General features: G+C 44.7%; 1 protein-coding gene across 7 annotated transcripts in view; it reads right to left on the bottom strand.

Annotated features, from left to right (window-relative positions):
* Nucleotides 1-22,754, bottom strand: part of LOC144170124 (uncharacterized) — a 56,728-nt gene that overhangs the window by 11,687 nt on the left and 22,287 nt on the right. For 2 of the 7 annotated variants that reach the window (XM_077699698.1, XM_077699705.1), the window contains exons 9-25: nt 22,062-22,195; nt 21,332-21,478; nt 20,658-20,959; nt 19,554-19,752; nt 18,571-18,910; nt 18,297-18,482; nt 15,761-15,937; nt 13,082-13,207; nt 12,804-12,919; nt 10,198-10,275; nt 7,496-7,610; nt 6,896-7,248; nt 6,051-6,149; nt 4,320-4,526; nt 2,313-2,432; nt 407-436; nt 266-286 (exon numbers count right to left, since the gene is read on the bottom strand). In XM_077699698.1, the coding sequence (XP_077555824.1) occupies nt 266-286; nt 407-436; nt 2,313-2,432; nt 4,320-4,526; nt 6,051-6,149; nt 6,896-7,248; nt 7,496-7,610; nt 10,198-10,275; nt 12,804-12,919; nt 13,082-13,207; nt 15,761-15,937; nt 18,297-18,482; nt 18,571-18,910; nt 19,554-19,752; nt 20,658-20,959; nt 21,332-21,478; nt 22,062-22,195 (2,750 nt within the window). The remainder of the gene's footprint in view (nt 1-265; nt 287-406; nt 437-2,312; nt 2,433-4,319; nt 4,527-6,050; nt 6,150-6,895; nt 7,249-7,495; nt 7,611-10,197; nt 10,276-12,803; nt 12,920-13,081; nt 13,208-15,760; nt 15,938-18,296; nt 18,483-18,570; nt 18,911-19,553; nt 19,753-20,657; nt 20,960-21,331; nt 21,479-22,061; nt 22,196-22,754) is intronic. The other 5 variants (XM_077699703.1, XM_077699700.1, XM_077699702.1 and 2 more) reach the window with 5 other exon arrangements.

The following is a 22,754-nucleotide window of genomic DNA, read 5'->3' as shown; positions in this document are numbered from 1 at the left end:
GTTTAGACACACATACGCTGCTGACCACAACAAAGCTTGCAGCACATTCGAAATGCCAGTGCACGCAGACAAAGAAGCGCAGGGATCCCGTGCATGGGATGAAGTTGCATTTGCAGTGCAGTGCAGTGCAGTGCAGTGCAGCGCAGATGCAGTGCAGAGCCACGAAGCACACAATCAAGGACAACATACGTCTCGATAATAAAGTGGCGAGACACGGGCATGCGACAGCAACCAAACACATATTAGATAAAGCATCTCTACAAACCAGGCTCTTTCTCGGCAGAGGCTGAAAAAAGGGCAATGACATTCGTGTTAAAAGCTGCGGAGTGGCATTCACCATTTTAAAAAGCAAAGCTTGGAAAATGTGCATGTTCGATATTTTTTTTGAGGATTTGTTGAGACTGACCTGCGGCCTTACTGAAGGTTCGTCAGACTCCTGCAAGTTGTGAACCACATGCGTTTCAGATCAAGCACTGATCAAGCACAAGAAAAGAATATCAACTACAGCTGTCAAAGTTTTGTGTACAAATAAACCGAAGGGCGTGAATGTCTGCTGCTCTGATTTGGCATTCCACAGCCATGCGGAACTTGAACAAAAGAGAAAATGGCAAATAAAGTAATATCATAATTATCTTGTGTAAGAACTTTGCACAACTTAATCAGCTTTGTCACAAAGCCCACAGGCTCGGATAAGGGGCTGAAAATTTTACTTCTTGACCTGACACATCCATTAAAGCAGGCACTAAAGCCGTAACACGTTTTCGGTGCAACTAAAGACTGGGCCTTGTTTGGTTTGCTCAGAAGTGAAGAAATAATCAGGAACCTCTCATCCTTGCTAAGGTCACCCGTTTCTTTTTTTTTTTTTTTGAGAGTTGAATTGACCAGCACGACGTGACAAACCACGAGCAAGGCAACGCTGCTTTCTCACTGTGAACATGAAGAACCCTACCGAAAGAAAGTTCCCTGACTTTCTATACTTTTGAAAGCCAATATGTAAATGTCAGTATCGAAAGCCTTTACAGGCTGCACAAGTACACCTCTAAAATTTCAGAAGTCGCAAATCGCTGAGAAAGATGGTGGCCCCACCAGTATTTGTGCTTTCGTTTATTTTCTTACATATTAAAAAGCAACTGCTGCTAATTACGGTGTATTTCGAAACTAGGCGTATTGCTTTAACTATGCAGGATTACTTTTTTTACTTGAGTATAATTTTAGAAAGCCAGAGAAACCACAAGGCTCTAGCTAATTACGGTGTATTTCGAAACTAGGCGTATTGCTTTAACAATGCAGGATTACTTTTTTTACTTGAGTATAACTTTAGAAAGTCAGAGAAACCACAAGGCTAGAGGAGCATGGGGGTGCTATCAACTGCTTCTACAGCTGAAGATTCTCTCTCATCAATACTGTACCAAACTTTGATAACATCATTAATCATCGACAGAATGCTATGCCTCATGACTATAAGCTAATGTGGAAAGCAATTCGCGCGAAAAAATTATAGGCACAAAAATAGAATCATTTTCGGTTGAGGCATGAGTGAGAAGACTAAAATTACTGTCAGTCTGCTATGCTTGCAACCATATGCCTGGCCACACCAGCCATTGCCATATCTACTAAGCCCATTTTTCAAAAAGAACCAGGAGGAATTTCAAATATCAGCGATCCCTTCTGCAATCAAAACATGCAGAGGGACTCACACTTCTCCATGACTATATTTTCATGCAGTTCTATTGCTGCATTTCTCCGTCCACCTTGATTTAAGCACAAAAATTCTTGCTAACTTTTTTTTATTCTTGGTGCACACATTTTGATTACTTTTTTTTAAACAAAATAAATTTTCAAAGCTAACTATAACCAATTTTTTACAGAGAATATTTATGTGTAAACACAAGCTCATGAAATGTGATTTTCCTAGTGAACTCATCCCTTTATGTAGCTGTATTTCCTGAAAGAGAATTCATTCAGCCATACATACAATAATAGTGCGAACATGGTTTTTCACTGATCTGAGTGCATTTGTATTGCTCTTTATCAAAATCATTTGCCATTCAGCAGTACATATATTCTCCACACAAACATTAAACTGAAGATATTTACAAGTAATCAAAAGTACTTATTCCAATCTGCCACAAGCCTGTGTTGTTTGCATTCGACTATCAATTCAAAATTACCCAACTGCAGGATGTCTAGCTTTGGCAAGCGTTGCCGAAAGCAGCTTCACACCAGCCCGACCATAAAATTGTGAACTATGTGTACTGCAATGCTGGCCATACATCGCCACAGAGCAATGATACCAGAGCAATGTGCCGCACCTTTTTGATGGACCACGCATCTTGATGCTTGGCTGCTGCCCGGTGCTCTTTCTGAGCGGGGCCTCCCTGGCCGTTGAGTGCCTTCTCCTCAAGAATCACCTTCTTGTCAGGGAAGATGCTCTGCACGATAGTTTTGCACAAACACAGCCATTACACCCTCAACAGCCCCCTCTTGGAGTAGCGTAACACGCAAGCTTTAAGGGGGAACACTGCTCTTAAAACAACTTCTTTTAATTTTTAAGTAAACTCTGTGAAACTTGTTAGTCTTGCTGCTTTTCCCCCACTGATTCTGGATATGCCATTATTTTTTGAGTCAGTCGATTAGTTCCCAAGATAATTAGAGATAATTAGTCGTATTTTGAGGAACAATCGACAAAACAGTGTTGGTCATAAAACTGTAGTCTTTATATTTTACAATACTATGAACCCTGGTGAATGCAATAAGAGAGGTTTTTTTTTTATGCACTGCTTGGAACTAATTGCTGTAAAATTAGTTGTAAAATGAGCTGTAAAATTAGTTCCAAGCAGAGCATTAAAAAAAAAAACGCCAACACTGTTTTGTCGATTGTTCCTCCAAATACGACTAATTATCTCTAATTATCTCGGGAACTAAGTGACCAACTGAAAAAATAGTGGCATATTTGAAATCAGTGGGGGAAAAGAAGCAAGGCTGACAAGTCCCCCCCCCCCCCCCCCCCCCCAATAAAAAAAGTTTACTTAAAAATGACAAGTTTAAAGACCTAATGGGCAGGAACGGTGGGGGGCCAAAAGCAAAGCTGAGCAAACGAAAACAAATCCAACACAACTGCAGGGGTTCTTCGACGATGCATGATACCTTGCAGAAGGTAATCGATATAACGGCTTCAAGCGTGAAACCATACAAAAACAGACAACATTGTATCGGGTGCTTTCAAAACCCTTTTCAGGGCAATAGGGCACCTACTGGAAGAAACCAAAGTCCATAATTTTCAGTAAAGGATGCTCTTTTGCTGCACAGCGGTGCATTTACCACATGCGCAAAGTGATCTGCTCACAGTCAATGCATAAGGCCGACAGAAGACAGCGCTCTCGCATTGTGACTGAGCAGAGGCAGGAACCAGCATAAGCAGAGGCATCGCAACAGGACAGAAAGCTCTGGGGACCAGCAGCAGCATAAAGCAATGCAGGTGGGGTGCAAAAGCAAGAAGAAAAACGTCACCCAGAAGCCCACCACCACCAGTGCGCACTCACAAAGTGGAATGCACACAGATAGGAACCAGGACCAGCCTTGCTCGCATGATGGGAGACCTGAATAGTAGAAAGCCAAGCTGTCGATGGCTGCAGATTAAGATTCCATTAGGGAGGGAGCAGATCTTTCCCTCTGTGAGCGAGGACCAGACAAGGGTGCCGGTGGAGAGAGTTTGCATCAGCCACACATTGGGATAGGCAGGAGGGGTATACAATGAATGGATCTAAATCATCAAATATTAGATGTAGCGATCCAGCCACAAAATAAAGCATGAAGCAGCTGCACAGCCAAGCTAGGGCATAAAGCGCTGAGCAAAGAATGCGCCATTTTCGGCGACGGCCCGTGTTTGCAGAGCAGTAGGATCCAGAAAACTGGTTCCAGGTGAACAAGCCCGCTTTGCTACTTATGTCCCACTGATGACGCTACTTCCACTGCTTACTCCTGTTTGAAGTCTTACTTTCTCAAGTTGCACTACAAAGTCCAGTGAAACTCGCGCACACCAAGGTAACAGCAGTGCCCAAAAGTGGCAGTATTTAGGTTACACAAAAAGTTCTTCATATCCATAAGATTACCTAAGTGAGGCGCACTACCGATTAGCATTTCAAAAGGATTGTATTGCATTAGGACCTTCTGCAATGGAAGCCAGACAGAGACTTTGACCAGGGAGAATATTTGTCACCCTACGACTGCACCACGCTCTTTGTTACAGAGTACAGCCAACACCACTCAGGGGATCCCAACAGCGGCACCGCCAACCATTCCCGGGGAGGAGGGCACACCTGAAACTCCTGGCCAGGGCTGGGGAGACTCTCGGAGTTGGAGCCATCGACAGCGGACTGAGCGGACTGGCTGGCAAACTTGAGCACCAGTTCCCGCACAGAGGGCAGGGAAGGGTCGCCCAGCTCCATCTGCTCTTCCCCTTCGGACCGCCGACGCTGACGCCTGCCCGTCCCATTGACCGCCTCAGCGGCACCCATGCTGGCAGCCTGCTCTCGGAACAGGGCCACAAGGGTGGAGCCAAGGGAAGAGGAGAACAGGAAAGGAGGGTCACGCTCCCGCACCACATGAATCTTGCAGTTCCACCGCTGCCAGCGGCCAACGGTCCCGTGCGAGTGGATCTACCTGACTGCCTCTTAAAGCTCCCAATCACACACCTATGCTTGTGCTAGCTGCTACGCACAAGCTCACTGGTCACTACAAGGCCCCTTCCAGAAATTATCCTTCGGACTGGAGCAAGGGAAGGAAAAGCCTGTGAGCATGCATTCCTATCCTTCCCTGGACTGGGTTGTATGAGGGTGAACTCCCTGTTGAGTTCAACAATATCCCCAGCTCTTTTCTCTTCCCTGCCTTCCTAATAAATCACCACCACCACCACACTAATACCCCTGCTACACTAGCATCCAAATGCCATTTGAACCAAACGTCATTTGGCTCAAATGCCAAGTTGTGCTGTTCCACTGGGTTTTAAAATGCCATTTGGCTCAAATGACATTCGAGCCAAATGAGCACCCAGAGGGACATTTGGGGCTCTCAAATGCCATTTCTAGCACTCTCGCGCACAGTGTTCCAAGTCAGCATAAACAAATACATTACTGGTGCACTTAAAACAAACAAAATATTCGTAATTGTGGTACTTTGTTTACTTCTCGTTCACTTACATCACAATATCAAGATGTAATAATTCCATACTCCCAGGACCAGTACGAGCAAGCGGCAAACCAGTGTGGCCAGACAGCACAAAACAGCACAAAAAAAAAAAAAAAAAACCTTGATTGCGATACAGAATTAAGCAAAAGCCGTGTCGAAGGTTACGTTATTTATGATTTGACATCATTTTAATTCCAAAGACTGCTGCTAAATTTTATTGTTGCATTATTGTGTAAAAACAGAACTCGACAGCAGCAGTGCCACGCGGCATGGCGAGCGATTGTTAAAGCTTTCAAATGCCATCGAAATCGTAGTGGAGCACAGCGGATTCTGAATGGCATTCGAAGCCCCTCACTTGAGTCAAATGACATTCGGTTCAAATGACATTCGGACGGCAGTGTAGCAGGGGTATTAGTATGCTGTAAAAAGCCAGCTCGATAAGCACGGCCAAGGTATACATACGTCTGATGTTATTGCTTAATCGAGCGTGGCATTTATGGAACAAAAATATTTGATGATCCAACATTTTACAGTGTGATGGTAAGATATATTTAAGCTGCTGCGCTTAGCCGCAAATGTACTGATTCAGAAACAGGCTCACTTTCTCTTCTAAGCACTTTGCTTTTAAACCTAAGGTATAACAGATCAGTGACCTCACATTAAGGAAAAGAACAGCGGCACCATTAGCACTTGGCACATCCCAGTGCTTGCTGATATTTTCGCATGGTCAGGTGAGGTGGTAAAATATGCGCTGAACTGTACGGTACTCTCTACCAACAGCTAAGAACATGCCAGGGCGCAATCCCAAAACAAACAGAAGGGATTAAGAGCACAGAGCAAGCAATAGGACACCAAGAACTCACAGCTGCGCAGTCAATGTTGAGCTGGGGGGTGCTGACAGCAGCAGTCAGCGTGCGAACCTGCGCCGTTGGACGGAATGCCTTCCTGGGGCTTGAGTAGACCTGTGGGTTGAGGAACAGCCCAAGGATTAGTTCTGTGCAGCAACTGCAAGTCGACAGCATTGAAAGTTTGCCTGCTACAACAATAAAGTCTGCTATCCCGATCAATGTTGCCAACTGATCCATGCACAAACTGTGCTACACAGGAGGCACAAGTCAGGGCCCAGGCAGTGCAATCGTCAACCGTCTTTCTTCCAGGCTTCATTCAACAAGGTTTTACAACTTTGGAGACCAAGATTGTTTCTTAAAAAAAAAAAAAAAAAAAAAAAAAAAAGAAGAAGCTGGTAAAAGAAATAGGACCTTATATGCAGCTGTTGTAAACAAAGTATCAGCATGAATACAAGGCAGAAAAGGAGCAGAAGTAAACATTTTCAAAATGAGCGTTTGGTGCAAGATGGCAAGGGCACCAGCCCTGTGAGTCGCTACAGGTTTTCACGTGATACGTCAAAAATTTGGGGTTAACTACATGGTTTCCACTAATCGACTCAATTGTGTAACAAATACTCAAAGGTACCACCAAAAATAGCCAAACTTTACAATTACTCTTCAATGGTGCCATAATGTGTTTCCTCAACCTGCCTATCGTCAAACGGTTAGTTTCGGTAGATGGGTGGTTCTAAGTCTTGAGCCAAGTATCCTGCTCGCACGCATGCGAGAAGGAAGAATGAATGAATGACCGAATGCAGATGAAAGTGCACTCTAGACAACGTTAATTTGTTATAAAAAAAATGATGTCCCTTCCCACTGACCTGCTCTTCAAAGGAGTGCAGGGTTTCCTCAGGGTCTCCCGCCACGGACGTCAACGACTTGGCGCTCTGCAGAGATGATCGCCGGACTGCAGACGCCTCCACCTGAGCGACCAGCTTTGGGTTGTTGATGTAGTAGTCGCGCAGATAGGACGACGGAAGCATGGGCGAGGTGAAACCGTCCTCGTCGGCTTCGTCCTCGAGCGGGGCATCAAACGAAGAGCCCGTCTTGGCCGTGGACAGAGACTCTCGGCGACTCTCGCTCGCCCGCTTTGACAAGTTCTCCACACTGTACGGGTTGTTGGGCAATGGCACCGCATTCAGCCACTTGGCGTGCTCGCGTTCTGCAATCGTACCTGCGTTTGAGAGCAGACCAAAAAATATCACAAAGAAGCACAGTACATTTTTAAGACAAGAGGAGAATGAGGCTTGCGGTCATCATTGCGCATCTCGTGCTTGAAAAAAGAGTGCCAAAAACTGGAGCCTTCATTTGTTGCACTTTTGTAAAGTGCAAGCCTCCAGGAACTCGCAACCTCACAGGCCAAGGTACTGCGTCTAGCAAATAGCAGACTAAAATATGAAAAAGAGGCAACAGAAACCAACCAGGTTTTGGCGGAGCGTTGAGCACCTCGACGGAAGGAACGAGCTCTGTCTGCTCGTCAACGTTCTTGAATGTTGACGTGTCATCGTACAGAAGGCAGCTGTCAATGCTTGCAGCCTGTAAAGGCAATTTTAGCTTGGGAGAAGCACACAAGAAAACGACATCCACACTTATTTTCCCGGCAGTTTTCTTCTTTTGTTATTTGTTCACCTTTCTTTGTAGAGTGATTTTATTTATTGTTTTTCAGTGCCTGGTAAACGTGACCCCAAGGTTCATTTGAGGCTAAGTTAAATTGATACGATATAATTCTAAAAATACAAATGTGCAACTTTCACCTGGAACTTTTAATTGAGCAAACTAATGGTTCAGTTAAGCCCTGGCTTAACCCAAAAAAACAGAACCCCTTTGATTTTGTTGAACATAATTGTATACAAAGAGGTCTCATGTGACTGATCTTAGAGTAAGCAGTTTCTAGACCCCAACGCAGCTCCTTTTTGTGCGAACACTATTCAAATGAGAGTACAAGTCAACACAGCCTCAGTCAGCTCAGCCTTGGTTTGAATCAGTGCAGAACACGCACGAGTCGGTCTATGTGTCATTGGTATTTCGGTTAAACTAAAAATGATAATTTTCAAACCAGTTTGGATTTACAAGGCAGTGTGAGGCTGCCCAGTGGCCAACACAACAAGATTTATGCTAACCTTAAATTAGCCATTCACACCTCCGCACATTTTTTTTTTTGTTAACACAATGACTTATTTAACAGGTTACGACGAAATTTAGAGCTCTCGCTTTATACTCAACACAAGGTATGAGCATTCATCAATTTTTTTGGTGGTTAATTATCATCTTCTTGTTTTGGAAGACCAGCAATTTCAAGGATGTGCTCAATGGTGCTATTAAAGTATTGGACAGCTAACAACGGCCAACATATGCTCTAGAAAGCTGTACTATAGTTTGCCACAACTGGCGCAGGTCACTGCTTGTTGGTAAGAGACAGCGAAGAGGGTTCCACAGTTAGACGAACAGCTGGCATGCTTCGCGATTTAATCAAAAAGAGCTTCTTATGCCATTTCTGCCAAAACGCTTCCCGCGCCACTAATTGCCTGACCACAATTTTACAAGCAAGATCCACAAACAAGAACAATATTGCAATAGATGAACCTTCCCTCCCCAGCCATGGCAACCGACTTCCTGGATGCAGCTGTTGCCTCAAGCATTGTTTATGTTCAACTACGAATAATTTTTTTCAAAGTGGCTGCTGTACACAAAAAATCTTCGGTTGTTTGGCTTTCCAAGAATAGCTGACAATCCAACAGGCTCTAAGGTAGGCGAACTGAAATGCCCTTCCCTCACCAGAGCTTTGAGGCCACTTGCACAAACGAGGCCTATAGAGCCGATCACTACCAAGCAAGTAATCTGTATTAGTGGAAGCCGCATTTTGAACTGCCACAAGACAAGACAAAACACAACATTTATACTGTGTTCTAATCACATTAGAACATCACATATAGTAATCTATCTGACAAAGTGTTACGGGTGTGAAAAAAAAAAAAAAAGCCCTCTTATTGTTGATTTCCAAAAGCTGAAAATCGTGTACAAAAATTTCGGGGCTATGTCCACAATGTGGACTGATTTACCAGCCCTTAACACTTGGCAAGACAGCATTGCCATATGCATAGTGCTCCAACCAAGAAGACAAAATCGAAATGACCGTGAAAAGAAGCTCATCAGAATTTTCAGGTTTTGTTTTCTTTTTAACTAGCAATGTTGCTATTTTTTAAATATGAATTCTGGTTTTCACTAATTTGACGGAAAAAGAATGCTTTCCAATAATCGAATGGAAAAAGACTGCTTTGCAGGCAAAAATACTGCAACTTCTCATCACCATTAACAGAATCAGTCTAATAAAACGTCAAAGTAATTTTATGAGTTAATCACACAGACTTAGTTTGTTGTCATAATGCAATGGTTTAACTCAACATTTAACTTTTTTGAGACTTAACTTTTTGTCATAAGTAAAAACTGTGTAATAAATTACAAAATGTATTTTTCTCAGTCACAAACAAATTTCTTGCAAGTTAAAGGGCCATGAAGACAAAACACAACCTTGTTTAATTTGAAAAATCTTGCCTTTGGTAACCCACTCTGCTCTTTTACAGCCAGAAAAAATGCAAAAAATATTGAAATTCTTTCAAACCACCTGATGCATGACACCAGCAGAGCTGCAATAAAGGTAAAGCTAAAAACAGAGTTATGTATCAGTGCATTTTACTGCACATAAGCATTCAAGTGATACGATGTAACAAAACTAGAGAGTCCACTACAACCACATGATCATGTTGGCTTTAGTCAGTGGCCACATACCGTACGAACACCTGGCGAGACTGTCGCTTGAAAGTTACCAATGCCTGATCTGGTTTTTTAATATCTCAATTATTAGTTTGAAGGTAATGATAAAATTGGTATCACTGTTACTGCAACAAAGCAGACTTTGTAATTCACCAAACTTGTGTTTGTCTGCACGGCCCTTTAAACATTAAGTTTGTTGTGCGGGTTGAGTACAAATCCCGACCCTGCACGCAACTAGCCCAAAAGCCAGCCCCGCACACCAACAACCACTGCGGCCACTGCAGAGAACCCGAGAGGGTTAGCATCAGCCCGCAAGAAAGTCGGGCAGCGCCTGATGAGTTGTGGGGTTTACCTTAGTGAGCTGCAGGGCTGCCTGGCGCTCAGCCCACGTGCGCTGTATGACCAGGGGGGACGGCCCCGTTTGCGGCTTCTGCCACGCACACACGGGATGCCAAAATCGTGCAGAGGTTAGTGCAAGACGACCACGCCAAGGGAAAAACCCTGCACACGACATACCACCACATCCCCACAGCGACACCAGCCACCGCAATGCAGAGCAAGAGAGAAAGAAGCAGGCATGCAGAACGCGGTGCCTGGCCCTGACAGGGCGTGACAGCACGGTTCGGAAGCACGTAGTGTTCACCCTGAAGCCCAGTGAAGAGACCAGCCAATGGTTAGCACATAAAGCACATACTGGAGAGTTTCTTTTCTCTTTTTTGTTCTGCATCTCCTATTGCTACTCTTATTCTTATTCTCGCTGGGTTCTGGAATAAGCAATGCTCTTTGAGAGCGCTTCAACAGCACGAATGGAGAAAATTTGATCAGATGAGCTTTAAAAACGTGCCACCATTAAATGACACCCAGTTAAATGGGGGTCATTTCAGTGAATAATGAAGAAGAACAAGGTTTTTTGAAAAAGCCTGCGATGATACGTAGCATAACTGGACTTCCATATGATGGAGCTTCAGCAGTTCAGGGGGCACTACCAATCTATCAGACCATTCCACTGTCTTGCTGGCGACATCTTGCCAGGCTCATATAAATATATTAGAATTTGTTTTTACGACGGGAGTTTAGACAGACCGGTGGACTGCAATCTGCAACAGCCACCATGTTTGATTTTAAATGAAGCACCTCCCCTTGTAACCTGCAGCTGCAGTTATAAAGACTTCTCTTGGCAAGCAAGCTGTCTGTTTTCAATAGAGCTTGTGTCAGCAATATTGGACTTACTGCAACCAAGCAACAGCTCCTCCATTACACTGAGTCGAAAATATAAAAAGCTGAACAGCGAAACTTAATAGTTTGGTGAGAAGAAACATGACCACAAAAAGCACAAGCACTGTGCTAACTAAAAGGAAAGATGGCCTTGTCTGTCATACAAAGAACAGAGTTACTGTTCCACCGGCAACCTTCAGGAAACTGTCTCTTAATTAAAAGATGGGCTGTAGAACAAAATGATTTGCTTCCCCTGCTAATGGCAACTATAGCAAAAGAAGACGAAGATTTTAGAGCACTGAAAAATACTAGGGATAATGCAAGACATTTGAATCCCTATCCCATAAAAACTATGAGCCCTGAGGAACTTCTGCAGTGTTTTGAAGGCCTCGCGACTGTGGAAGAATAAAAATATTGCACAGGAGGAAGTAATCATTAACTCACACCAAGCAAGACTTACTAAAGCCACCTCATGCAAGGCTTGTGAAAGTGTAGCAGACAGACGTGTACCGATCGCACATAACAGAACACGTTGTGGCAAGCAGCAGGCTGGTCACGCACTGAGCAGCACCTCACCAATGAAACCCTTGAAGCACACCAGCCAAAGCCGTATGACAGCGGGCCTCCTTGATTTACCAGTTCCGGAACAGTCCTCGGGCAGTTCTAGAGCTGCCCTTAAGCAGGTATTGCCACAGCAATGCGCAAGAAAAACTAACGCAAAATTGCACCCAAGCACAGCAAATTCTGGAGGCAATAATCGAAGAGGCCCACTGTTTGTTCACCCAGCAGAAGCGAGGATAAAGACTCTGACAAAGAAAAGATTGCCTCCGTGTGTTTGACTAATATAATCACTCTCTAGTCAGTCTTCATGAACACTAGAAGTGCTTTCTGAAGTCAGTGACATGCCTCAGTTTGAGGTTACCTTGTAAGCACCTGATTGATTTGATTGATTGATTGATTGTAGGGTTTAACGCGCCGACGCAACGCAGGCGATGAGGCGCGCCGTAGTGGAGGGCTCCGGATTAATTTTGACCACCTGGGGATCTTTATCGTGCGCCGAAATCTCGTACACACGGGCGTTTTTGCTTTTCGCCTCCATCAGAAAAGCGGCCGCCGCGGCCGGGAATCGAACCCGCGACCTCGTGCTCAGCAGCGCAACGCCTTAGCCACTGAGCCACCGCGGCGGGTACCTTGTAAGCACCTAAGACTGCCAAAAATAGAAAAAAGTCCCCTAATTCCAAAGGTAGTACAGGAACTTAGTGCACAGCGAAATGGGCCTCTCTAGGTTACTTCTGCAGCCCATTTAGTGGCGAATAATCATTACAATTTGATAGTTGCTTATTTGGGATAAGTAACCTAGTCCCCTTAATTCAAAATGGTGCACCCCAAAATGCAATGAAGTCTGCTCATCCACTGCAGTGACTCGAAGTCAAAATTTGTTTCAGGCTAATTTTCTTAGCTAGAGCGAGCTGAGCATTCTGGACAGTTCCTTCCATTCAAATTAGGACTGAACCACACACAGAGACAACCTCTTCAATTGCAAGCCCTCACTTAATGCAAGGGCTCTATGAAACTAGCAAAATGTAGTTCATGCAATGGAACGCTGGTCGAAGTCTGGCTAGGACGGAATCCGTAAGGCTGCCTCCATTCTCACCAGACTTCAACGCAGGTGAAGTGTTAATGAAAACCGAAGTAGCACTACACGTACGTGAGAGACCAGAAGCAAACGCCGGCAACACTTACGGCTTCAGCCTCCACTTTCTTTAACGGTTTTTTCAGTAGAGGGGAAGTATCGTGATTCGTCTTAGGAGCGGCTCCTTTCACCGGGCGCCCAGAGGCCAGTTTGACCTTCAGGTCAGCTGAGACAAGCAACGAAACAGAGAAAAGGAAAAGAGTAAACCTTTAGTTTAACTTCCATCCCTGCTCTGGTCAAAACAAGATGAATCGGCCCGAACAAAGGCAAAAAAGCCAGTGAGGCTCCAAGCCTTCCCAAACGTGACAGAGGTGCACCCAGCACTCACCGAGGTGGAAGGTGATGGAACTTTGAGCTTTGCCCGTGCTGTTGCCGGCGACTGCAGTGTACCTGGCCTCGTCGTCGGGTGTTGGGCTTTGCATCCTTAGGCACCACTCCCCATAGCCCTTGTTCTCTGTGGGGAAGTACAGAGGAGAGGTGGAAGTTGAAGCTCACAAGCTGCGTCCTTCACATCACACTGATGAGAATCCCTAAAGGCTAGCTAATACTGTCATTTAGGGAAAAGATGCGGCATGGCCTAAGCCAGCATAGAAGCACATCCCTATGCGCAACAAAGCAACTGAGTGTTTGAGAATGAGTACAAGTTCGGTGCTGTTTGCAGGGAAAAGGCATTACTGTAGACATAATAACATACATCAAAAAGTGAAAATTCGTCCATCGTTGACAAAGTTCGCTCCTTTCCTTAAGCACTGGTTGCGCACGGATATCGGTTGCTTACCCTATTTGATTCTAATGCCCACTTTTTGGGCTTAAAAGCAAAATCAGCGGCAAAGTGGCTAACAATCGAACTCAAAAGTGAAATCGGCTGCAACGAAGCTAGCAGTGCTTCCATGGACACCAATTCTAACTGGACACCAATTCAATCCAAACCAAGACATTATGTCAACACCACATGCATTAATTTCTTGGTGCTTTTTCCAGCTGTTGGACACGTTGATTCTGCTGCTATTACTACCCAGTTTCAGTTTTTACTGCTCCAAAGTACCTACCTCTACGAAGCATATAAGGCTTTGAGGAAAATATTCTGGCAAGAAATTTCTCGAGAACATCAAGACTCTCTCACAGAAATGATAAAGGAGTTTTGAACGAACAAATGTTCCGTCGCATCTGAAATTATGATGAAGGTCAATCTATTTCAAATAGCAAACAGATTTAACCTTCCCTTCTCCAGTTTGACACCAGCAGAAGCTGGATAAACAAGTTTATGAAGTGCAAAGTGTTTCTGGTGCAGCTGCAACGCATGTCAAATGTCTCTTGACAGATGCGTGCTGTCAAGTCTTTAATATCTGTGCGGTAGGATCTGCATCAAATTACACGTTCGAATTATCTAAGCAAACATACCTGTGCACTATAATCAGGGGCACATTAGAATCGCGCAAATACGGTAGCTACTACCATGCATACAGCACAATGAAGTACAGCCTCACTTGCAGCAAAAATAGTCGCTTTATGAGATAACTATGAACTTTACCAAACTGCTCTCAGCCTGTCACAGACCTCCCCTTTCTTTGAAAAGGGCACCACACATTACATCAAAGCATCACCCAAAGCTTGTTTGCAATCTTTTGACATTTCTGAGTCATTTTTCGTGAAGCATCACTCTTAGAATGAGTATCGAGGCAGATTGTAAACATCTCATTGTAACTCAAGATGCATGCCAAATTTTGTCAGCTATGGTATTATGAAGCAAAGACACGGCTGATAGAATAAACGACAATAAAGTTTCACACATCTCAAAAAGAGTCACATCTCAGCTAATCTCGCCATGTAGGGCTCCAATTAAAGAAAAGACGCCATAAAAGTTGAAACAATATCATTGCTTTAAGTATGCATAGAAATCACCAGACTACTTTTTTATTTCAAACTACTAAGAAAAGATCATGTCAAATGTGTATTTCAAACAGGCAGTTGCCGACATTAAGCGATTCAAATAGCCAAGCTTTGAAAAATGCCACTTCTACACTGCTACTAGCTTAAACTTCACTCGATGCCACAAATGGACAAATACTATTGAGGTTGGAGACCTTAATAAACAACAGCACATCCTATGCATCTATAGAACTCTGGGAAACACCACAAAAGTAAGGGCCCTCTGCTTAATTGTCATTGCCTACTTTCTCATTCAGAATGTCAGATACATCTCGACTTGATAAAGGCCTTGCATTTCAATAGACGATATTACTTCTCTCGAAAATAACTGCTGAAATTTCTCATACACAATGCAAGAACAGAGAACACAACAGAGAGAATCGAAATAAAGTGACTCAATGCTTGCTTAGCAAATGGGTGCAATGCAGCACACACTAAGTGAAGAGTGAACACACTAAGTGAAGAGTGAAAGGCAGGCATGAGAAAGGCAGCAGACGTACGACCACTTGGTGATGAGCATAGCTAGAGGCCAGTCAGAAGCAGCCAGGGAAGAAGAGAGTAGACAGGGCGTGTGAGAAGACAGACATACAGACAGAGCTCTGCTTAATAACGGCCTGTGGAAGTGCAACTACACAGACTCGGACAATGTTAACAAGGTTACAAACATTGCCTTTTGCACTATTAGGGGGTGAATAAAATGATAACAAGGTAATATCAACTTGAATCCATAAAACTAAAGATTTTACTTTTTGTCGTGGTTCTGAAACATTTATAGAGTGCAGTAACTGAACTCTGACCCCAAATTAGAGATGTGGTACCCCAAACCTTACAAACATCATTTTGAACTTTGTGCTTTCAGGTTAATATTTTCATCATTGTGTTCCATTCGTCCCCAACAGTACATACTGCAGAATTCGCTCAATTAGATAAAGAAACCTAGCTTTAATCAGTTAAAGCCGTCACACAGTGTGGCTATTTGCAAAGCTGCAGTCATCAGGAAGCCGGTATCAAATGTGCACTCTGCTGATCACACGATTCCATGCGGCCTAGCCAAACGGGTAGCCCGACCACCACTCACCTACACAGAACCTGTCCTCTTCACTGTCGGGAAGGGGTAGGTCATCGCGCAGAAACCACACGCGTGGCTCGGGGTAGCCACTGACGGTGCACGAGATTTGCACCCAGGAATCGCCGGTCAGCTCCACCAGGTGTGGAGTCACCGTGAAGTCCGGTGCATTGGCAGCACGGCTGGTGGCTGCACACGTTGCACAAAGTAATAAGCCCACCTTCAACGCAAAGTTGGCCAGTTTTTTTTTTTTTTTTTCTCTTACAGGAGGAGCACAGCAATGATTGCACCCTACTTTTTTGTTGTAAATATGGGCTGCTTAGGAACCAGCCAAGAATGTCCCCTCTCCCTGCACAATTTCCCCTTAAATTCAAATGTGCTTGCCCTACACAGGAATAACTTTTGAGAGTACGTGGCACTTATGCTTAGACAACTGCTTCAGGCTTATGGGTGATTGCAAAACTGCACCTCCGCACAGCAGCACTCTTTCGTTGCACTGAACTGATGGCAATTCTTTGGCTGTGCAGGTCAAGCAAATACAGGAGGGCAGAAGGGGGGGGGAATGTCGTGGCAAACTGGACTTAAATTTTGCAATTACAACAGTGCTAGCTGTCCCTGTGTCCAGGCCGTCAATGCAAACAGTGCCCTTCTGGCACTTCTTGCACAAAAATACATCGTCTGCTTGCCCACTGACAATGGCATCTCATATGTCAGCAGCGAAAAATGGTTTGCTCAGAATGTATGCAAGTGTCCACACTGGTAATGCAAGTGCATTCATCAGCGAGTGAATTCCGTCAAAACATCGAGCTTGTCCAATATATGCCTCAAAATACACCAAGTGCTAATTATTACCCACAGAAACAATACACTGCAATGAAGCATTATTCATCAACCAGATTTAGGGGAAATCCCCAAGGTGGAGTAAGTTTCTGCAAAGGAAAGTTTGACATCCACCTCAATGCAGCCATATTGCTACAAAGGAAAGCTAACACCTTCCTCAGAAATTTCGCAGTTGAAGAGAAATTCATCCTGGTCCAGGATTCGAACCCGGGACCACCGCTTAACCGGAGAAGTCACTTTGAGTTGTTGATCAATTCTCTCTCGTGCTACAAACGACTAGCCTACTGGTTAGCTTAGTTGGCAGAGCGACTGCTCCGGTTAACACTTCCGTTACGGCGGAAAAACGGCCGATTTTGAGTGCTTCCACAAAACTATTTTTTTCTCTTGAGCTAGTGGACACATTTAGCATTGCTATGCATGCAATTGTAGCTCATAGATTGCTCTTACAAATACATGCCAGCAGTTTTGTGAAAGGTACAATTACTTACAGTTTATTAGTCAGATAATCAGAAAAAAATGCGCAAAAAAGTATACACGCAACGTATATAGGCAATTGTAATGAGCCTAAAAATTATTTTAGGAATTCTAAGATATACAAATTGTTCCAACATTTCGTGGCTATGATTCAATATATATATCAACACTGTACACCAAGTTTTGTATTTTTGTGGGCCCGTCAACCTAGCGGAACTGACGGCTGTGCCACTCCTCGAAGCCACTCAAGTGTAAGTCGGTCATGCATCCAAGCACACTTTTTTGTGTCCTGACACAAAATCCTTTACACTTTAGTGGTAAAAAACCAGAAAAAAAATCCAGCGACCTTGAGAAGTGTCGCGCATTGCTCCGTAGTGGTAATCTGACACGAGTGCCAGGCTATCATGAAGGTGATAACGCGATAGGACGCGGCGCATTTGGCAAAATATCCCTACCGTATGTTGTCCAGACCCTACACATCAATGTGAAAGCCACAGTCGTCAGATAGGAATTAAGCCCGTTTTGTTTATAAATAAAGCCCAAATACAGCGGACGCCGTTTTCACACAACTCGCCACTACTGGGGGTTCAAATTTCACTCCTGGCACGGTGTCTGCAGGCGAAATATCAACAAAACATTATAAAATCGAAAAATGAGTTGTCAATAAATATGCCAGATGGCGTTAGTTGTCTGACAGGCGCAGTTTTTATCTTTCACGGGACGTTTGAAATCATTGGACCTCCGTTTCCGATGGCCTATGGCGCCATATGGAAAGAGTTAAGCAGTGGTCCCGGGTTTGAATCCTAAACCAGGACGAATTTTTCTTCAACTGTGAAGTTTCTGAGAAAGCTGTTAGCTTTCCTTTGTAGCAATACGGCTGCATTGAGGTGGACGTCAAACTTTTCTTTGCAGAAGCATTATTGAACTGAAATCTCACAAAGCATGGTGAAAATGCAAGGCTCATGGTTTATGATGAGGCCTCACCTAACTTCTGTCCCACACAAAGCGAGCTACAGAGCTTCCAGAGCTGTCTGCCCATTTCCTGAGCTGCCTACAATATGGTTTTGCCTGCTTGCCACTGGTAAAAGCGAGTATGTGCGAATTCCGCAAGCGTCATCAGTGGCACACATCGCTTAGATGTTAGTCCTGCACCTGAAATCCCCACCATAACTTTAACAGAACAAGACAAGCAATAGCTCGTCTCTTCCCTCGTCCCTCAGTACAGGGCACTCACCTCTAACGGCCAGGGAAAAGTCGCACCACACCTCATCCTTGTCAGTGTAGGCAACGGCCGAGTAGCCACCTTCATCGTTTTTGTTCACGTCGTACAGCTCGAGCACGTACTCCTTCCCACGGAGCCTGACCATGCGGCAGTGGTCATTTGGCACCAGCTGCTCCTTGCCCCGAAACCAGGACACACCTGAAGCAGCAACAAGAAGCGTAAAGTTGCCATCGCGGCATTTTCGGTAACAGGAACGCCGATCAGGACCAAGAAGAAAAGCGCTCACCGAGCAGCTTGGGCGACGACACCTCACAGACGAATTTGGCAATCTTGCCGGCATGCAGGGTCGTCTTGGCATCTGGCTGAAGACTAAATCGCAGCGAAGGGTCCCTGCACGGCTTCCTCGCAGCAGGTTCGGCATAGCTGGGGATCCTGAGCTGCTTCAAGATTATCTTGGCGGCCGACACGTGTTCCTTCCTCTCCTTTTTGGGCGTCGATGTCAATGGCCTTGAAGTGACCTTGGCACCTTGCATCTGCGGCGAGGAGACTCCGCGGCGTGGCTTCGGCTTGGGTATGCCCCGGTCGTCGGTTTCGTCATCGGTCAGCGACTTGTACTTCCAGGTGGTCTGCGACAAACGAGGATCCCACAATGTTCGAGTTGGCAGTTGGCAAGAGAATCGGGGCAGCCAGACAGCAACCGTCCAAAAATAGAACAACATTCGAACAGGAGGGTGGGATCAGAGTGTGTACTAAGATTGGTAAACACAAAACACTTTAAAAACAAAGGGTTCGATTACTAAACACAAAACACTTTAAAAACAAAGGGTTAGATTAGTAAACAGAAAACACTTTAAAAACAAAGGGTTAATCTTTTTTTTTCTTTTTTTTGAGGAACTACGCAGAATAAGAACACAAGAGATAGGTACACATAGACACACACGTACTATCAGCGTCAAATGAAACGCGAACACGAAAATATGAAGCTGAACGCACAAATAGCGCGATTTCTTTCCATGCAAGCCAAAATGGTGCGTGGCTTGGTTACAAAAACAAAGTTGGGAAAAGTGGATTTCTAAATACACCAATAGCGTGCCATTATATGAACTCTACGAACAGTATTTTTCAATTTTGCACGTTCTAGTTCATATTTTCGTGTTCGCGTTTCATTTGACGCCGATAGTACCTTGCCAGAGCAAGCCAACAACACACAAAAAAAATGAGGGGAGAGAGAGAAAATTAAAAAGAGAAGAGATGAGCAGTCACAATTACCGGAGCATCAGGAGATTTCGTTGAAACAGCAGCTGCCTTGGCAGTGCCATTGGCAACAGGGGCTTTGGCAGGCTCCTTCTCAACAAATACATCTGATGTGCGTGTAGGGCTCGCGTCCTCCTCAGAGTCCGACGCACTCGACAGATCCAGAGAGCCCACAGAGAGCTTCTCAGACATCTCTGACAGCTCATCAAGGTCCCTGGAAGAAAAAACAAGGGTCAGAAAGCATATAAAAGTAGTACTGTATCTGCGGCCAAGGCAAGGACCATATGCAGTACACAATGCACCCCGCCGTTGACTGATCACAGCATTCTTGAGGTGATAGGGAATACTGCAGTTTAATTGATGTTATGATAAAATGGCCTACTATAACAGTGAAGTAATTATGATTCCCCTTCACTGGTAGATGAGGTCAATAATTACAATGAGGCAAATTTGGCTCTGTCTTCAGTTTCACTGTAATGATGTTTTAATATAGTAGCTAGCCTATTAAGCTTAGTTAATAACTTCTTTAATGCAATGAAAAAAAAAAGGCCATCGTCACTCCATACAATGACTGACAAAATTCATTTCGTTTCTTTGTGTAGAGCTCGGCATCTATTTTTAATTCTTAGTGCATGTAAGCTGAAGAACACTGAACAAACCCAGTGCTTGCTTGCATAGAAACATAAGCCTTGTGCACTTTTTAGACGTTTCATACCACAACAAGCCCCTTCAATACTCCTTAGCCAACGGTACTGGTGGCGCATCTCATGCTCACTGCCGTGCTGAACGCAAAAGCTGGTTAGCTGATGTGCTGACACAGCATGGGATAAGCCATGGGCAACTCAATTGTGCACCTGGCAATTCCAGTCACGTTAAACTACATAGTGATGCCTTCCTCACGTGCATGCATGCATGCGGGAGTATGACAAAACTGTCAGTGTCTCAGATAAAGTACCAGTACATAGTGTGATGTTCACGCCACCTTCACGGCCGCCCGCTTATAACAATCATCTGTTACAACGATGGAATTTCCTTGGCACTTGGATATTGTTATAAGTGGACTAGACTGTATTCTAATTTTTTACCCCTAGGGGAAGAGAAGGAGGAGGGTAAACCCACCTGCTCCCCAGTCGCACCCGGCCTCCGTCATCCGAGGGGTTGGGAATGACCATGTTGATGGGGTCGTAGTAGGCCGCGTACCGGCCCCCCCGGAACGCGCCCAGTGTGGAGCTGCGCTTGCGCTGCCGGAACAGCCAGTTGTCCTCCCAGTCCTGCACGCACGTGGTCCACACGGGTGCTACAGCACTGCCTCCCTGGGGGCTCCCCCCTGCTGCATGCCCATCCACGTCGTCCGCTTCCTCCTCTTCAGAGTCCACAGCATAGGGAGTCACAATGTCCACCCCCATCTCGGGAAAGGGCACCTGCATTCGACGGGAATCGCAGAGGAGAAAGCAAGTGAGATCGGGCCCAGTCCTTGAAGCAGCAAATCATGCCTTGACATTGAAAGGGACTTTGTTACAATATTAAATTTCATGCAACAAAAACCGAGTAACCCCTTCAAAGGGAATCTCCTTCACGCTCTCCTTCACGCTAGCCCGGAGGATTCAAGACACTAACGGCAGCTCTATGCCCTCTTCACCAAAAGTGTTGGGACACAGGCTGAATTAGATGCAGAGGTCAAGCATGAAGAACAGCACTGGCATTGTGAAATAAAGTTACAAATGGTTTAACAACACTCTTCCCAAAAACAGCTTGGAAACAGGGTGAAGCACATGCACTGCAGCTGCACCCACCCTGTGCTCTCGAGACAGGTCCAGCGTGAAAGGAACCTGCGTCCCCGGACTGTTGCTGCACTCCTCGGTGTCTGACAGCCCCCGACTCCGCTCGTCGTCCGATTCCGTGTAGGCTTCCGTGATCTCCTCCTCAATTTTCTCTTCAATCTGTCAGTAGTTATGAGCAGGGAGTAAAAGGAAAAAAGGAAAAGCTTTAAAGCAGAGTCACTTTTCTTTTTCCTTTTTTGTAAAGAAAGCATTAATCTTTCGCATGCCCTTCTTTGCACTTGCTATTTTCATTATTGCTTCGTTCATGCTCAATCCTGCACACTGCAAGGGCAGATTTTGTTATTCCTAAACGCTGCCTAAAGACAAATGCATACATATGTGAAAGCCCGAAAACTTGCGAAAGGCAAGCTGTGCCAAACACTGGAAATACACTCGTGTCTCTGTCAGATGCATTGAGACTAGAGATAGTATACAAGGTTAGGCTACCTTCAAATACTCCTGTTACTGCATTTTTGCGTACATAGCCTGCCATGCAGATAAACTGTGCCCCTACATTGGGCCTACAGAAAAAATTATGTAATGGGGCCTACAGAGAAAAAACCAGTAACCTTCCATTCCACGCACCTCATAGGCCAGGCAGGTTAAGGTCTGTTGCAAGCCTAAGTGCTTGCCTTACACGTGCATGCCACACCTCTAGTAGCAGAGGGCCCGGATGAAACAGAACTGCGTGTAAGAGACTCACAATGTACTTGAAGGGGTCCTCTTTGACACGCGACCAAAAGAACTCGTCCGACTCCGTCTCCTCGGTGAATTCTTCCTCTTCTTGCCCCGAATCCGACAGCGGAATGTCGGACTGGCAACCAACATCAATGTGCTCTGTGAAGAAAAAAAATGGGGGAGTGTAGGTGCAACCAAAAGCCAAGTTCAAATGGCTAAAACAGCGTAAAGTAACCACTGTCAATGCTATTCTCGTTCATAAAGCCTAAGCCTTGTAATTGCTTTACATGTGCAAATTCAAATTATTCGTTCAGGATGTCACAAGTATACACTCTGAAACTCCTCTAAACCAAGACAGAAATACAATATGCTGGCTCCATACATTTTCAGTATCACCAAAGCAAGTATCATTATTACTATTATTGCTGTCAAGGTATTATCGTCACTAGCCACACATAACAAAAATAGACTAGAAGGCAAATCATTTCAAATTTACAAATTAACAAATATTAATGTACCATCCTCAATGTAAATTGTTTTCTTGGTGCGAAACTGCTACAACTGCTAAAAATCTGCCACAAAATATGTGCAGAATCTGTTAAGACCATACTGACTAATCCCCGCCAGATTAACCACACAGCATAAAGTGGCTTTGCATTGGGCAACTGAATTAAACTCTGCGCAGGAGGTGTAAGTTTTACCCGTTATTCTTCCCTGC

The sequence above is a fragment of the Haemaphysalis longicornis genome, unplaced genomic scaffold, assembly GCF_048455015.1.
Source record: "Haemaphysalis longicornis isolate Haplotype H1 unplaced genomic scaffold, Haemaphysalis longicornis Haplotype H1 scaffold_2, whole genome shotgun sequence".
In the NCBI taxonomy this organism is placed as follows: domain Eukaryota; kingdom Metazoa; phylum Arthropoda; class Arachnida; order Ixodida; family Ixodidae; genus Haemaphysalis; species Haemaphysalis longicornis.
The sequence above is the reverse complement of the archived record's forward strand: the minus strand, read 5'-3'. Positions and strand labels throughout refer to the sequence as shown.